At 35.6% G+C, this 17,071-nt stretch overlaps 4 protein-coding genes and 1 pseudogene across 6 annotated transcripts; 2 read left to right on the top strand and 3 right to left on the bottom strand.

Annotated features, from left to right (window-relative positions):
* The first annotated feature begins 46 nt into the window (after positions 1–46).
* Positions 47–2,250, top strand: LOC110715822. 3 transcript variants are annotated; one of them, XR_002510349.1, is made up of 2 exons: positions 47–239; positions 1,364–1,388. XR_002510349.1 is itself a non-coding variant. In XM_021894437.1 (2 exons), exon 2 carries the CDS (start codon positions 1,626–1,628, stop codon positions 1,974–1,976), a length of 351 nt encoding a protein of 116 aa, XP_021750129.1. In that variant the 5' UTR covers positions 108–239; positions 1,395–1,625; the 3' UTR covers positions 1,977–2,250. The 3 variants fall into 3 exon arrangements, 1 of the variants encoding a protein (XP_021750129.1); XR_002510348.1 differs by having other exon boundaries at positions 1,349–1,388; XM_021894437.1 differs by lacking the exon at positions 1,364–1,388 and adding an exon at positions 1,395–2,250 and having other exon boundaries at positions 108–239.
* Positions 2,251–2,636: 386 nt separating this feature from the next.
* On the top strand, positions 2,637–4,040 carry LOC110715823 (annotated as a pseudogene).
* A 258-nt stretch (positions 4,041–4,298) lies between these two features.
* LOC110715875 lies at positions 4,299–6,294 on the bottom strand. Its single transcript, XM_021894497.1, has 3 exons — positions 6,225–6,294; positions 5,120–5,218; positions 4,299–4,970 (listed from the first exon to the last, which is right to left on the bottom strand). Exons 1-3 carry the CDS (start codon positions 6,292–6,294, stop codon positions 4,618–4,620), a joined length of 522 nt encoding a protein of 173 aa, XP_021750189.1. The 3' UTR covers positions 4,299–4,617.
* Positions 6,295–7,352: 1,058 nt separating this feature from the next.
* On the bottom strand, positions 7,353–7,988 carry LOC110715737 (auxin-binding protein ABP19a-like). The gene has a single exon (XM_021894344.1). It carries the CDS (start codon positions 7,986–7,988, stop codon positions 7,353–7,355), a length of 636 nt encoding a protein of 211 aa, XP_021750036.1.
* A 4,415-nt stretch (positions 7,989–12,403) lies between these two features.
* LOC110715833 (auxin-binding protein ABP19a-like) lies at positions 12,404–14,781 on the bottom strand. Its single transcript, XM_021894448.1, has one exon. The coding sequence runs from the start codon at positions 13,796–13,798 to the stop codon at positions 13,163–13,165; it is 636 nt and encodes a 211-aa protein (XP_021750140.1). The 5' UTR covers positions 13,799–14,781; the 3' UTR covers positions 12,404–13,162.
* Positions 14,782–17,071: the final 2,290 nt, after the last annotated feature.

The following is a 17,071-nucleotide window of genomic DNA, read 5'->3' as shown; positions in this document are numbered from 1 at the left end:
GAGAATCATTTTTTATTTTATTTTTTTTTCCCCTTGGTCCCACCTAATAAAATTTGTAGATGCACCATCACTTGATAAGCCCTATAAATACTCTTTCCCATTGATCAATTTCTTCATCAACTTTTCTCAGCTTATTCACTTGCCTTATTTGCTTTCTTTTAACACCCTTGTCTTGTTTTCTTTTTAATCACTTTTCATCATTTTACTCAAATTCCTTCATAGCCATGGCCACTGTCCAGGTAAAATAATAATTCAATATCAATTCCTCAGTTCCTCTATTATTGTTTTATCAATCTAGTTATTTCTTATGATATACAACAAAATTAAAGATTAATTAATTTAATACTCCTAATATTTCTTGTGTCGCGTTGTACTATAATCGTAGTAACTAAATTTAGACAGAGGGAGTATGTAGTGATGCAGTACTATATGTCTATATATGTTGATTCAGTACAATATGTATACCCAATAATTGTACTTGAGTGTTCCTTCCTAGTATTTTTAACTATTTTAAATCCTCTCACTAGCTAAATTTATACAGTATTTGAAAACATAATTTATCAAGGTTTTTGATCATGTGCTTGTTTAATAAGGATTGCATACATCTTAAGGTTTTTACTGCCATTCGTGGTGCATGATTACAAAATAGTACGGAGTTCTCATTTGCCACATCCGTTTATACAATAGATGCATCAGTTTGATTTTTCAAACTATCCCTGCACTAACTTTGAGTATGATTGATAGCTAACATCTAAAATTGAATTTCGTTTTTTTTTAATTGTTATTGTTGAGTTAACCTACGTATTCAATCAAAATAATGCAGATATTGAGAAACATATTTAATTATTGATATGTAGCAACAAATTGTTGGTCCACTAGCAACTTCATCTAGATCCATATTGTTTTTCTTAGTTAATTATGTTTCGGGTAAAAATGGGACCTTCGGCAAGGTCCTTTTTGGTGGGCTGAAGATTGATCTCAGTCCGAGTGATGACTAGGCCGAGGGTTTCCTAACAGCAGACACACATAAACTGGCCTCGGAGGTGTTGCTGAGGAAGGCCCCTCCGATGCCGAAGTCAGTACAACGTTTAGAAATAGAAAGCTGTGCAAGAGTATTAATTGCTTGAGGCTTAATGTGTATGATTGTAGAGAGAGGATTAAATGCTTTTATACCTTTTTTCAATAGATAAGTGGGTCATGAATCAAGTGGGCTTGCCACACTGACCGGGCCTTAACTGACTTGACATGGTTTGGAGAGTTGAACCTTAGCCTTGGGCTTTGTAATTGAATCATTTATGGACCGGCCCAATTGAAGTAAATTGGACTCAAACAAATTATTTTCTTAAAGGTTAAACTTGAACAGGTTGCTTCAGCTCAAAAATGCACTGCCACAGGAGAAGAAAGTGGAGGAACCAGCAAAAACTTCACCACAATTAGAAGAAGAGAAGGCAGCAGAAGTCGCCGAGCCAGAGCAGCCTAAGGTTGACTCTGCAGAAGAGAAACAGTCCGCGCCACCAACATCAGTAAAAGGTGAAAAAAACTGAAAATACTGCAGTACAAGAAGACGCGAAAAACTGAGGAAGAGCAACAACAGCCAGCAGAACCTGCTGCAGTTGAAGCAGAAAATGTTGCAGAACAAGAAAAAGAAAAACACTGAAACAAAGGATGATGATCAAGCAGTCGAGGAGGCTAAGAAAGCAATAGAAGAGCTGGAGGTTGAGGACAAGAAGTCGTCTACTCCTGTCGAGGAGTCCTCAAAGGTGGCACCAGAGCCTGTGGTAGAGGAAAGCAAAAAGGAAAACAAGGAAGCAGAAGTCAAGGAAGCAAGGGAGGAAACTACAGTGAAGCAGGATGACACTGCAGAAGCGAAGAAGCCGGCTGAGAAGAGTGATGAAGTGAAGGCTGGTCCTGCTGCAGCACCTGCAGAACCAGAAGCAGAGGCTGCTGTTGCTGTTATTGAGGCTGATACTGCATGATTTGGAAAAAAACTTCCGTTTCCTGAGATTATGTAACGGATTTACCTTTCCTTTTAATTTGTGTGTGCATGTTAAATTAGAGGAATATGTTATATTGGTCAGCTATATGTATTATGTAGTAATGGTTGTAATTTCGATGTGGTCGAATTAAGCCCATTTTGGTGAAATAAGGATGTAATGAGCTTTTATCAGACTTTTGTATGTTCATCCAAGATGGGCAGTATAATTCTGGCTCGCTATTAGATCAATAAAATACGGTGTATTGTGTTTTATACTTGTTTAGAGTAAATTCACTGTCCTTTATATTAGATTGAACATACTCTATTTGACCTGCTAACAATCTTCTAAATTGTTTGTGTCAAAATCCTTAACAAATTACTCCATGTCTTTGTCTATGATATGATAAATTTACTGTCCAGCAATATGAAATATGAGTTCATCTTCTATGATTTAAAAAGTTACAAGACATGTACTAAAATTATTATACACCCAAAGCACACAAAAAGTTTTGTAGACTTTTTATGACTTGCAGATTATATTTGTAAATTAACAAATATGCCTAGTCAATATTGTACAAGACAAACCTAGATATATTAAGATTTGTAAGACACAAAACAATCGCGGTGGTAGTCCTTTTATAAATTTACATACTAGTTTTTTATTTATTATGTTATATAAAGGTCCAAAACAAAGCTAAGGATATTATTAATTCAATATATCAATATATTGATACCTATTGTAAAAAATAGGATGGGTCTACCACTGCTGGCCACTTATCTGAGAAAAGCAGAAAACTTCTAAGAGGCTAACCACATTCTGTGTCTAAATGTGTCATTACAGCATAGAGGTAAATTGACAATAAAAAGTGATAAAAATGGCCATCAACCTTCCAGGCAATTCCTCATTCACGGCGCCGGGAAGAGGCAGAGATGAAATTTATGTAGCCACAACGCCTCTACGGGCAACCAAGGGACCTGCTCAATTACTCATGTCTGCTGCCTATTCTCTCAACTTGTGGAATCTTCAGCATTTCATGCTCATCATCAAACCATCCATAACTTCTGCCTCTCCTCCTTCAAATTGCCAGGTTGCTCTCTTCCATATCACCCCCTCCCCCAAATAAAAAGTTCGGAAAATTATTTCATGCTCCCGGGAGCACTAAGCATGATGCTCCGCCATAGTGTACAGGACTCGTGATTCACGTGTGTCACTATGGTGATCTTAGGAGCACAATATAGAAATTGACATTGCTTATTGGTGGATAGTTTTATTGAAGAGATCAGACTTGATCAAGTTGTCCTTATCCTGTAGAATGGTTATTGTTTGCAGGGCTTAGTGTTTGATTTTCAGCCTCAGGATCCTGAAAAATATATGTGGCTCTGGCTGCCTTATCTGGTAGAGCTATCCCAGGTAAGCGGATACTGTGAATTACTCGTGCTGCGGTTCATCGCATTTGTTTTACTCCATAACCCGCAGCACTGCACGAATTTGTAACTCTCTTTTGTTAATCATCTTGATTGTTTAGGAAATATTCTGGTAAGGAAAATTAGCAAGATTCCTAAGAAAAAGTGTTGGTACATTGGTTCATCCAAGTTATCAAATGCTGTAGAAGCTGCCTATAAGTTCAACAGCAGCTGGCAAACTGATTTACGCCTTGGCCACCATGATTGTCGTCACTATACCAATGGTACACTCTGTTCCCCGCTTTATCAACGACTAATAATAATGAGCTCTTTCGAGGCAGCAAGTAGTACTACCTTTGTCTAGTATTAGCCGTCACATTATCTCATTTCTTGTCTGAAAAATCTCTGTATATCTGCTTGCTAGGACTGGCTGAAATGTTGATTGGGAAGAAAAATGTACTGGAGCACCTTCAGGAGAATCAACAGGGAATGGATTATTAGATGAGGCCATGTCTCATGTGTATTTTCATACAGCAAACTCTCTAGGCCACGTCTGGCTACAATAGAAACTCCCTTGCTCGCCTATGAACCGAGTTTAGCATAAATTCACACGGACAGCTTATAGTTGCTACTTGCCATCTTGCTGATTTAGTGGCATAATTTTGACATATAATTTTTAAAGTATTCACTGAGGCTTGCATGCATTTTGAGAGCACTTATATACATTGCCATCAGCTTGAACTCGTTTACAGCTTGAACTCGTGAATTTGAGTGAAAATTCAACATTGAGCACACAAATTTTCGAGTTGAGCGTAGTATCAGACTCACTGAGTACAGCTCGAGCTAAGTCAATTCAAGCTCAACATGCATCGTCATCATTCATGGTCAAAATTATGATGTCTTCTGTTTAGATTTGAACTTAGCAAAAGCGAAAGATGTAGAAAAAACGAACCTTCAAGGTCTGCTGTAGAATGGAGTTACAAATTCATGCTTCAAGCGTTGTCTTAATATAGCATAGAGAAATGCAGGACGGCCAGGATCAATCACAACAATTGGCAATTGTATGCCAAATGTACAAAACAAAGTCCTCCCAGCACACCAAAAGCTGTAAAAGGCTTGATCAATTAACATTGCCAAATTAGAATCACTAGACATTAGACAATCATATAAGAATTACACAAACTAACAAGTCCTCAATCTAGAACCAACAACAGTGATTCTACCAAGCCTTGCCCAATCTACAAAGAAAGTAATGCTTCCACCTTCGCTACCGGATCTTCCTCCTTTTTAGGGGGTGGACTTCTATTAGCCTCGTCATACAAGTCATGCTTCCACTTCTCAGCCTGGGAACCACTTGAACGATACCCTTGTCTTCCACCAAAATTCTCCCTCCCCCTGAATTTGCCATTATCATCAGCACCATTAAACCTGCCTCTGGGAGGAAAGCCAGTATTTTCAACTCGTCCTCGGTTTGAAAACGACCTCTCCTTTACATATCCTCGGTCATGCTCGTTTCTTTCCAAAGGGCGACGATCATGAGCTCTGTGTTCCCATCTTCCAGTACCACCAGTAGAGCTAGCAGGATGGTCAACTTACTAGGTTCAGGAACAGCATTATCTACATCCTCAGACTTCAGAGGAAGTTTCTCCTCTCTAAATGGCCGTCTTTTTTTGGTAGGTGGATGTGCATCAGATTCTGCTTCTAAAAATTTATCGTGTTGCCAGGCATGGTTGTCACCACCTTGAGCTCGAGCTTTTTCCTCCCTTACTTTTGGATTAGAAGGTGCTGATCTATGTGCTGCTCGGTCTTCGTCCCTGGAATCGCTCCACCATCCACGTTCTATGCAGAATAGAGAGCAAAATGAATTAACCAACAAATTTAGATGCATAACAAAAGTGATTCGAATTAAGAAAAGAATGTCAAGATATCTAGTTTGAAGTGTATAGGGGAAGGGACTTTGAGGACTTTTTCCAATTCTCCAAGAATTATTGATAAGCCGTAGATCCTTATGATATTATAGAGTTTCTCAAAAGTACAATGAAATACAAGGAAGCAGAAAATAATGAGTCTCTGACACCCAAGTCAATGGTTTAGTTTGTGGAGTGAATAATTTGCTCAAAGTAAAGCCTTCATCTCTTGCAATCAACTTAATGCATATATCCTGGTGCCTCAGCTACTCCAATCCAACAAAAGCTCTGAAATTTTCATCATCAGCGAAACTGTGACAAGTGCCTGCTACGTTTCTAGTCCCTCATCATAATCCATACTTCCGTCCTCCAGCTACCAACTTATATGCCTTAATTCAATCCCTTCTTTCCCTTCAGTCTAATGGCAGTAAGCACTAAAGTCTAGACTATTAAGTTACCTGATACTTTTCGATACTAATTACCATCCTCTCCCACTGACGAAGTACAGCAGCCAAAAAAATCAAATGGGGATTTAAAGAGTACCTTGAAAAACTTAGTAACATAAGAGTACCTTGAAAAGCTCGGACAGTCAGTAATTTGGGTCTTTTTATTCGCTGGAAATTTACTTTTGGGTTTTGTGATGGAAAGGTTCCCCTGGTTTCTTTATTGCCCCTTGTCCTTTTTTCAATAATTTCCCACCTCAGATTAGAACATGAAAGGAAAAATAAATAGGGTAAAGGGAAAGAGAAAATTTGAGAATTAAAACCCGCAACCTCAAAGAGAATTCCAGCCATAAACGAGCTCAAATGGCCACCAAATACTTATTAAATACTCTTTTGTACCTAATCTGGTAAAAGGATTATTCAACTTTTAAGATACCCATCTGACAATCCGGCCGATTATAAGCTCTTCCAAACAACCACTTTCATACAGTAAACCTTTGACTTCTAAATCACTCTCCACCCCTGCAGGGTGTCGCAAAGGAAATATGCAAAGGACCTGCTGCATAGGTTTCATATGTACAATGCTAAGCCTGCTGCAACTCCTATGAATACGAGTGAGAAACTAAGGCATGATGATGGTACTGAAGCTGCGGATTCGAGTTATTATAGAAGCTTGGTAGGCGGACTGAATTATCTAACTCACACTCGTCCTGACATCATGTACTCTGTAAGTGCTCTTTCTCGTTATATGCATGCTCCCACTATGCAACATCTTGGAGCTGCTAAGAGGGTGCTACGGTACATTAGAGGTACACTTGAGTATGGCATTTGGTATGCGCAAAATGCAGATTGCAAGCTGTTTGGGTTCAGTGACAGTGATTGGGCAGGCTGTGTTGATGATAGAAGAAGCACCTCAGGTCATACCTTCATCTTGGGGTCAGGAGCAATATCATGGAGCTCGAAGAAGCAGGATATAGTGGCACTCTCGTCGTCTGAAGCCGAGTATGTGGCTGTTACATCTGCAGCTTGTCAAATGGTTTGGTTGCGAAGACTGTTGAGTGAGGTTGGTTGTGAACAAAAACAAGCTACTGAGATTTTCTGTGATAACAAGGCAACAATTGCCATGACTAAGAACCCAGCGTATCATAGTCGAACCAAGCACATAGACATACGCTTTCACTACATCAGAAGTTTAGCTGCAAAGAAGGAAGTCGAGCTGAAATTTTGTGCAACAAACAATCAGACTGCAGACATACTCACGAAGGCTCTTTCTTTTGATAAGCACACTTACTTTAGGCAGAAGATGGGTGTGTGTAGCTTTGAAGCAAGGGGGTGTATTGAATGAAGAATGCTTCAACTTTTCTGTTTTACTTTGTCCGAGTCTTAAGGGTTAGTTAGTGTTTTGAATAAATCAGTAGCAAGTTGTTATTTCTTCCACTTTTCTAGCTTAAGTTGTTTTCATGTAAGCCTATATAAAGGCACAAATATTGATCAATTGATGTAGCAATATTAAGAGCATATTATCAGATTTTCCTTTTGCTTTCTTAATTTAATTTACTCTGTTTTAATTCCCTCTTTTTTACCAACAAGCTGAAATACCATGCACATAGTAGAATCGGGGTGTTAGTTAGTGCCACCAAAGAGTTTCTTCAACTTCTTCACTTGTATAGCATCCAACAAAGTCATCTTCTTAACCAATTCAGTAGGAAGGTCATTTCCACCTAGAGAAGGAGTAGTAATTTCGAAGCCAGGACTCGGGCTGTTTAAGGTTACAAATGCAAGAGCAGGAATTTTCCCGACATTAACTTGGAAATGAAGTAATGTAGGTGGAAAGATCATGATATCCCCCTTATGTAATGTTTTGTAGAATGCAGTGCCATTTGTGTCTATAAAACCAGCAACTATTGTTCCCTCGGATATAAGGATAAGTTCTGACACTCTGTGTGAATGAATTGGGACGGCTCCACCAACACCAAAGTCTAGGCGTCCCATGGAAAGGCCTAGACCATTCAAGGATGGGAATGTTACATCTATAGCAAAAGCGGAATTAAGATTGAAAAGCTGATTAGTTATTATACTTGGATTACGCAAACCAGAGAAAACAAAGTCATCTGCTGTAAGGCTAGCAGGATTTTTACAAGGGTATCCTGCTGGGCCAACTGGATGATTGAAATCTGCAACACAATAATCAACGACTAATGTCACATAAGAGAATGGGGCAAGGAGAGCAAAGAGGAAGATAACTTTGAGAGCATCCATGTTTGAGGGAAGTTAGAGAACAAAAAGTGGGAAGGAATGCAGATATGTTTTGGTTGGTGTAGTGTCTTTTACATTGTCACTATTTATAGTATGTAAATGTACTAATACAACCTCGTAGAAATTTGATTATAAAATTCTTTATGCATGGGATCATGGCTTACGTGGGAGTAAAGATTAAAGTCCAATTAACATCTTTTGAGAACTTTATGAAACCATATATACATTATTTTCAAAGTTTAGCCCCTGGTTTTATTTACTTTCTTGCATTTTCTTTTAGTTTTCAATTCTTTACTCTATATTTAATCCCTTTAAAAGATTAATTTATTAGCGTAATGGAATTTGGAATTCAAAGGAAGCTTCTGCATATTTACACACGAGGTGTCTAATTTGGCAATTAGCTAATAAACAAATTCATCAACTCAGTAAAAATAATTATTATATCTTTTAGACAATTAATTAACTTATTTAAATGTCTAATTGACTAAGTTTTGTTCTTATACATACACTAATTCAAAGGAAAAAAAACAAACCAGATGAGATTTAAATTATTGGATACATGTAAATGAATTTTCAAAATAAGTATTTTCCTAATTTCTTCATTTCAAAATTATAGCTAAAAATAGTGATAAAAACTCGCATATAAAACGAAAAAGAAACTCGATCATAGTCATTACAAATTTTTAACAAATAACCTCAAGCTTTTTCGGTAAATAAACTTAATAAATTCAATAATCCTTAAAACAAAACAAAAAAAAATGCATGTTATTCAATTTTACAAATGCATTCATGTGTGAGTAAACAGTACAAATAAACATAATTTATAAGCTTTTCGAAAAATAAACACATTTCATATCATCCAATTATTACATAGATATAAATTTTTTTACACATATATATATCATCGCAACATAGCATTAATTAGTGCCACCAAAGATTGACTTCAACTTTCTCACCTGCCCAGCATCCAACAAAGTGATCTTTTGAATTATATCAGTAGGAATATCATTTGCAGCTAGAGCAACAGTTGTGGTTTGGAAGCCAGGGTTGGCGCTGTTTAAGCTAACAAACGCAAGAGTAGGCGAATCACCAACATTTACTTGGAAGTGAAGTAATGAATGTGGAAAGATCATAATATCAATTTTGGGTTCCTTGGTACGCCAGTTAGCCCCTATAAGCAATTTGACATGATTGAGTAGTCGGCTTGATTACAATTGCAATAAGTGATCGACCTAATAAAAGATCGTCTCACTTAGCTTAAAAGTGCCTAAACATTGGTTCATCGCAAAGGCACCAACACAATGGTTCATAAACAGCAAAGCACCGACATACTGGTTTACAAGCAGCAGAAGCGCCGATACACCGGCTAAAGCAAAGTTCAAGCGAGCTTTAAAGATCGACAAGCGTTGGTCTTCGGTAATTTTCTTCAGAATATTGTCGCAACAACTGAGGATGACTTCAAGTAAAGTTATCTTCGACAACATTCGCTAAGATTGTGGAGGTTGTCACCAAGATTTGAGAAGATGGCACGAGATGGGCGGTCTTCGACAGCATTCGCTAAGATTTTGGAGGTTGTCACCAAAGATTTGAGAAGATAGCACGAGATGGGCAGTCTTCGACGACATTCGCTAAGATTGTGGAAGTTGTCACCAAAGATTTGAGAAGATAGCACGAGATGGGCAGTCTTCGACAGCATTCGCTAAGATTGTGGAGGTTGTCACCAAGATTTGAGAAGATAGCACGAGATGGGCGCTCTTCGACAGCATTCGCTAAGATTGTGGAGGTTGTTACCAAGATTTGAGAAGATAGCATGCACGAGATGGGCGGTCTTCAATAGCATTTGCTAAGATTGTGGAGGTTGTCACCAAGATTTGAGAAGAACGGTTCGTGATGAGGCGGTCTTCGACGACTTTTACTATGATTGGGAAGGTTGTCACTATGATTCAAGGAAAAGGCTCGAGATGTAGCAGCATTGATCGACGGCGTTCCCTAGCTTGTGGAGGGTTGTCACAAACAACCGGAGGTGATTTCAAGAGAAGTTATCTTCGATAGCGTTCCCTAGCTTGTGGAAGGTTGTCACAACGGCAAATGCAACAAATCGGTTACTCCCAGAGGCGTGTACTCGACGGTGCAAGATACGCGTTTCTTAACTCTCTTATCTATTTTAAACTAACGCTATTTTGCAGTTATCGGCGTTACAAGAATGATTTAGGATCGCAGAACTTTCTGAATCATTCTCCGTCCCTATTGATACTTTGACTTTTGTTTTCGAAACTTGCGTTTCTCCAAACTCAGTCAAAGTGGGGGCTTCTGTAGACACCCATTTGTGTCTCCCCATAACCAAACCCAATGATGAGTATCGGTACCTTTCACATCGAATCATAATCGAATGAGGCGAAAGCGTGGAAAGTCTAGTGTTGCGGTTAGTTTTTATTTCTTTTCTTTCTCTCTGTGTTTGAAAACCTATTTTGATAAAATAGCCAATCCAGTTTGGTTTGGTTCATGGCAAGGTTCCAATAATGGTGTAGTTGGGTCGGGTTCGAAAAGAGTTTTCCAACGACATATTATAAGCCCAATTCCGATGAACAATGAGGAAGTTATGGTCAAATTACTAAACTGGGCTCGGTTTGATATTTTTATGCGGCCCAATGATCTAGAGGAGGGCCTATTATGATTTTTCATTCCTAATGCAATTAGGATTGATTATAGTCTTTTAGAATTTTCTAGAAGGTTCTTTTCATTCCTAATTTAATTAGCATTGATAAATTGACTTTAATCGACTTTTAAGAGTTTTAATTAGAATAAAAGAAGTGTTTTTAAGGAAAATACAGTTTTACCCTCTCGTACGTTTAAATTTTATCAAAATAAGAAAACGCGTGGAAAACTAGTTTGCAGCGCCATATGACAGCTCTGTCGCCAGCGTCTGGCGACAGACCTGGCGTCCGGCGACAGGCCCGTGTTTGGCGCTGCAGTCGTGTTTTATTATTTTCTAAACTCTAATTCCGTTTTTATCATATCTGGCTGATTTTCTCTATAAATAGCCTCTTAAAATTCTGTTTTTAATCATCAATTTCCATCGATTCTCATCAATTCTGAGGAATTCTCTCTAGTTCTCTCTCATCAAGAATTTCTTGATATCTTCTCCCTCACTTTTCTAAATTAGCATTTTCTCATACAAAATTCTGCATTCAAAAGATCTAGACATACCTAACATTGTTCGAAGTTGCCTTCTCCCTAGACGTGAAAGGTTTTAATTTCTGAGGGTTTGGTCCAAAATCTTTCTTTCAATTATTTGATTTAATTGTTTTTATATTTTTCTTGAAGTTACTAACGTGTGTATTTTGTTATTAGAAAGAGGTACGAGGCATCCAAGTAAGTGATTTAATTGTTTAATTGATATTATGATATAGATATCATGTCTAGGTTGTTATTATGATTCCTAGTTTCATGTCTAGGGTGTTTTGGTCTTCCTAGTATCATGATTAGGGAAAAGGTTATAATATCAAATATGACAATTATGATTCATGCGATGCTTCCTATTTTCTTTCCTAATATTCATGTTAGTATCATATTAGGGCTAAAGCGTTGATTTTTGATGTTTAGTGACATGCTAGGGTTTGTTATTAATCTTGTTAATATCATGCCTAGGATCTTGCTATTATTATGCTTTAATATGATTAATTTAATGTTGATTATAATTATTTGGATTATTATGATTTTTATTATGATTGTCATGATTATTTTGATTATTATGTTGCTTGATGATATTTATTGTTATTGCTTGATCACACCTTTTATGCATGTTTAAAGGGAATTGGTACTTGTAATCACGCATAATAAGATAATTAATAATCTTGTTTAGGGTTAATAAGATTATAATTCAAGTGACCGCCAATAATAGTTTTCTTTGTGCATTAATATTTAATCAACATAGATTAAATAGGTTTAGGGTATGTAAACCTATTGATTGAATGTTAGTCAGAAAGCGCATATGAATATGATCAGAATAAAGTAGATGCCTATTATTAGGGCATGTTCAAACTCTTTTATGTTGGATTTGTACCTTCATCCCCGAACTTCCAGTCATGATTCCAGACCTATTGGAGTTAACGATCTCCTGGATCGTTAAGGGGTGTAACCTTCACCTCGTGAACGGTTTACAAGTTCCTAAAACTTGTTGGCGACTCTTTTGCTCTAGCTTCCTTCCCTTTGGACGCCACCATGCTTAAGTGTATGATCACAGTGGGGTTCAAGTTTGGGGTAATGCTTGAAATATTCCCTACAGCGATGGCCCAAAATATACTCATTCAAGAGTCCAATTTCAAGTGTCCTTGGTGATTAGAGTGAGTTTAAAATGTCTTTACTAAGAAAAAAGGGGTTTTTTTTTAAATATATATACTTTCTACATTTTGTAATAATCGCAACACTAAGAAAGACACATAACTTAATGAAAACAACCTTGTATTCTTGATCTAACCCATTTTTTTTTTTAAATGGGTGCGGCTCAAAAATGCATTTAACTCATAACTTAATGTTTTTGCCAACTAGACAACAACCTTGTATTCTTGATCTAACCGTCTAGTCGCACTCTAATCATTCTAGACATAAACCATTGTAAAAAAATCAATATCATCTCTAAGCTAATTTCTTCATACTATTCCAAGCAAGGAGAAACAAAGAAAAAAAATTTACTACGTATACCATGCCAAAGTCTCAGCTGATTAAAATAAAAATAAATAAATAAAAATAAAAAAAGGTAAAGATGTATATAGTCCTTGCCCTAAAAGTTGTATGTAAGAAGTTAAAAGAGGAAAGAATAGACAATAATTAAATATTTATTACACCGATTTCAATTTTTCACTAAAAATAAATAAATATATTAAATTTTTATATGCAGTCTTAAGGATACTATCTTTTTTAAAAAAAAAAAAAAAAAAAATTAACAAATTATAGTTCATTGATTGCTAAACATGGAATCATAAAACCGACACCAAATAATACAACAATGAATACTTGCGGCCGGAACATCTTTTTCTAGATTACATACATAATCTTACATTCTTACATATAATTCCTTGTACATTTTACAAGTTTTACAATATGTATAACTTACACGAGAACAAATTTAAGTACACAACACATTAATAGATAACATTCACATATTTATATACTACGTATCAATTACTGCCACCAAAGATCCTCTTCAACTTCTTCGCTTGTACAACATCAAGTAAAGTAATCTTCTCAATCACGTCTGTAGGTAAGTCATTGGCAAATAGAGAAGTGGTAGTAGTTTGAAAATTAGGGCTTGCACTGTTCAGGCTAACAAAGGCAAGAGCGGGAGTTTTACCGACATTAATTTGGAAGTGAAGTAATGATTGAGGAAAGATCGTAATGTCTCCCTTGGTTAATGTTTTATAATATGCTTGATCGTTTGAATCTATAAAACCCGCAAGTATTTCTCCTTCAATCACAAGGATAAGTTCTGATACCCTATGTGAGTGGATCGGGACAACTCCACCCACACCAATGTCTAACCGCGACATGGAAAGGCCTAACCCTATGTGAGCGGGGAAAGTCAGATCAAATGCTGAAGTCACAGATACACGAAATATATTTGTTAATGGGTCAGCCGCAACACCCAAACCAGAGAAAACAAAGTCATCTACTGTTAAATTTGCCGGATTCCTACAAGAGAAACCGGCTGACGTATCTGGAAAATTAAAGTCTGCAACACAAAAATCAACAACACTATTAGCAGACGATAGAGAAACAAAGAGAAAAATGTATGGGACAAATTTGAGAATCTCCATGTTTGAAGTATATAAAATGGTAGGTTATTGGATTAACAATAAGATGGATAGTGTTTTGTTTCTGATTTTTTTTTTCTGTTGGTTTAAGTAGTGTTGCCTTCAACTATGAAACTTTATGCTCTATAAATAGATCTAGTACGTGAAATTTGGTGGAAGTTTTCAATTGAAGGGTTTTTTTTTTTTTTTTTTTTTTTCAATGTGATATGAAGTACTGTCAATTTGTCATGGCTTACGTGGATTTTCGTTGTGAGATTAATGTTCAATGGAGACGGAAAAATGAAGAGGGTGTCCCAATTTCTCATGGTGAGAAACAAATCTGGTTTCTCACATGGCATTTTCGTAAATAAATCAACAACTTTATTCAACTGTGAGGCCCACAATAATGAAAAAGTTGTTGATTTATTAACGGAAATGCCCTCATGAGAAACAAATTTCGTTTCTCACCATGAGAAACAGGGATTTTCCCAAAATGAAGGTATTATGTAATAATAGGAAATTAACCACCATTATTCATCGAATGATCTTGCATAAACAATGTTATTTACAAGATAGAACATCTTAATAATTTGATGAAATTTTCTGTAATTCAAACTTTGAACGATCTTTACAAAGATCTGGTATTGGTCAGGCCGTCCTCCATATTTCCATATATAACGCATAAGAGAAATTCTTGAAAATGATCAGTAGTGAACAAATACAGCTAGATAGTTCGACTAAGTTAATTGCAATAAAATAAAATAAAAAAAAAAAGTTGATTTGATCAATTAATTAAATAAATTAGTCAAGATTGATGGAGTATAAAACATATTCTTAGACCTCAACCATCAACTTAATCTTTTGGTTTAGTTGGTCCTCTGACATGGTATTGGAGCTAGAAATGACCTTTTATGTGAGAGGGAGTGATAGAGTATAAAATATATTCCTAGGGCTCAAAGCTTGAGTTGTTCTCATTGATCTCAAATCATATATGTAGAGTACATAGCTTCCTAAGATAATATCACAAGATGTTCTAAGTATTATCTTGAGTCAATTTAGCCTATAATTAAGGAAACTAATATATATGATAATAATGAATAATATCCTCCTAATCTTTCCTAACAAAGATTGATACTTGATGCTTACAAAAGATTACATTTAATCGGATACCATTAGCCTAGTGTCCACTAACTGTATCTTGTTCCATCGAGTTGATGAGTGATGGATTCATGCTTTATATCTATATCAATTCAACATAAAATAAAGACACAATTAAGCCTATCTCTAACATTCTTTTACCTTTTAATTATATCTCTAATTGTATATTTGTATAAATTACTCCACCCGCTACTAACTTTGACTATTAGTTCTTTTCGTTTGTATGAAAATCAATTTATTATTATCATGTAAATTTTTATTTGGATAGGCAGCATTAATATGAAGTTTGGTGACAGTAACATTGTAAATTCAATTTTATGTTAAATTATTTACATTAGAATTTAAGCTCATGCATTGACATGTGTGTCAAATTTAGTTGTGTCCGTTATAATATGTCAAATACAGGTGTGGGCCACACCCGCAAACTAAGAGAGAGAGAGTCCACTTTATAAGTCCAAATGAGGTTCCATCCCAAAACCATATGGCTATAGGAAAAGTAACCCCTTAATTACCCTTGTAAAGTAATTAACTCTTTCATCTTCAACTAATGTGGAACACTTACATGTGGTGATACTTGGAAGGTCTATTTTTTCAACATAATAGAACAAAGGAAATACAACAATTTGATACTTTGAATATACATATTAACACAAATCTAACAAGACATTATCAAATGACTACATATATCATACATAAGGATATAAATAAACATAATCAAAGTAGAGATTAAGAATATAATAATGTCGAAACAGATATGTTAAGAGCATCATAAAACGATGGTACTAAAAATCACAAAAGGTTCAAATGACAATTATAACTGTGTTGAATACAAAGCATTAAAATGAAGAAGGCATGTCTTCAAAGAAATTTTCAAAGAGGTTATCATGTGTTGTTATGCTCTCTAAGTCCGGAATGGGACCCGGAATCATGATTTGTGTTACCCAGGGACGAGGATTTGGTTCCCCAATTTCAACTTCCTTAATCTCAACATCGCTTGGTGTCTCATCTTTTGCTACGTACTTGGAAACCCACTTGGCATTTCTAACCATGTTAATTTTGGACCTCTTTCTTCTAGGTACGACCACACCTTGAGGGAATAAAGCGTTGACATTTCCATCACTTTTGACTAGAGATCTTTTTGCAGGTCCTCCAGCTTTGCGAGTACTTTTGTACACCATGATGCTCTGATACTAATTTCAACTTATGTACTAAAAAAAACAGAAAACGTTAAGTGAGTTGATAGACTCAAAAAATCTCCGCCGCCACAAATCTAATAAATATTATTTATAGATTTAGTTAACTTGAAATCGGATTGCAACAAATAAATACAGCAAAGAGAAAACATCACGTGTGTAATAAATTCAATATAAAGTTAGTACCAGCCACACGTGATCATATCTGTGCTATTGTATTAATGCAAATGAACTGGAAACGAAAATATATATGAAAAATAATGTGGAGACTGAAGAATTTGTATAATGTAGAAATATACACGGTTAAAGAGTAAATCAAAATCAAACAAGCTAAGAAAGTATTTGGTACTTTTTTTTGAAAAATCTAAATCTGATAAGATAGACGTGCATTAGGATATATTTTTGAGCATTAGGATATATTTTTGTACACTAGGATATATACTACATAGAACCAATCTTTTTAGGGACAAAATCAATGTAGGAAAAAAAAAAAGTGGATCAAACACGCAACACTAAACCAAACTTGAGTAAGTTTATCTCCGAACTAACCATGATATTGATACCCATCCAAATGATCCAATACGAACAAAAATTCATAATTCACCGTGTAAACACTTGCTTCTGAATAAAATTAAGTAAAACATAAAATTAAAAAAATACATTATTATTACATACGATCCACAAATATATATTTGTAAAAAAAAAATTCTTTTTTTGAAAGAAATATATATTTGTAAATTGTAATCCGTAAATAGTTCATATTCTATAATTTTAGAACACTAATTAATTATCGATTAAATAATTGTATTTGTTTTTACATTGACAGCTAATAGAATACAATAGATAGATAAGAATACAACAGATAGATAAGATGATTTTTTAATTAAAATAAAATCATGTTTTGTATGAGTGCTTTGTACAACACTTATCTTTAAATTATTTACCC

Source organism: Chenopodium quinoa, unplaced genomic scaffold, assembly GCF_001683475.1.
Source record: "Chenopodium quinoa cultivar QQ74 unplaced genomic scaffold, ASM168347v1, whole genome shotgun sequence".
In the NCBI taxonomy this organism is placed as follows: domain Eukaryota; kingdom Viridiplantae; phylum Streptophyta; class Magnoliopsida; order Caryophyllales; family Amaranthaceae; genus Chenopodium; species Chenopodium quinoa.
The sequence above is the reverse complement of the archived record's forward strand: the minus strand, read 5'-3'. Positions and strand labels throughout refer to the sequence as shown.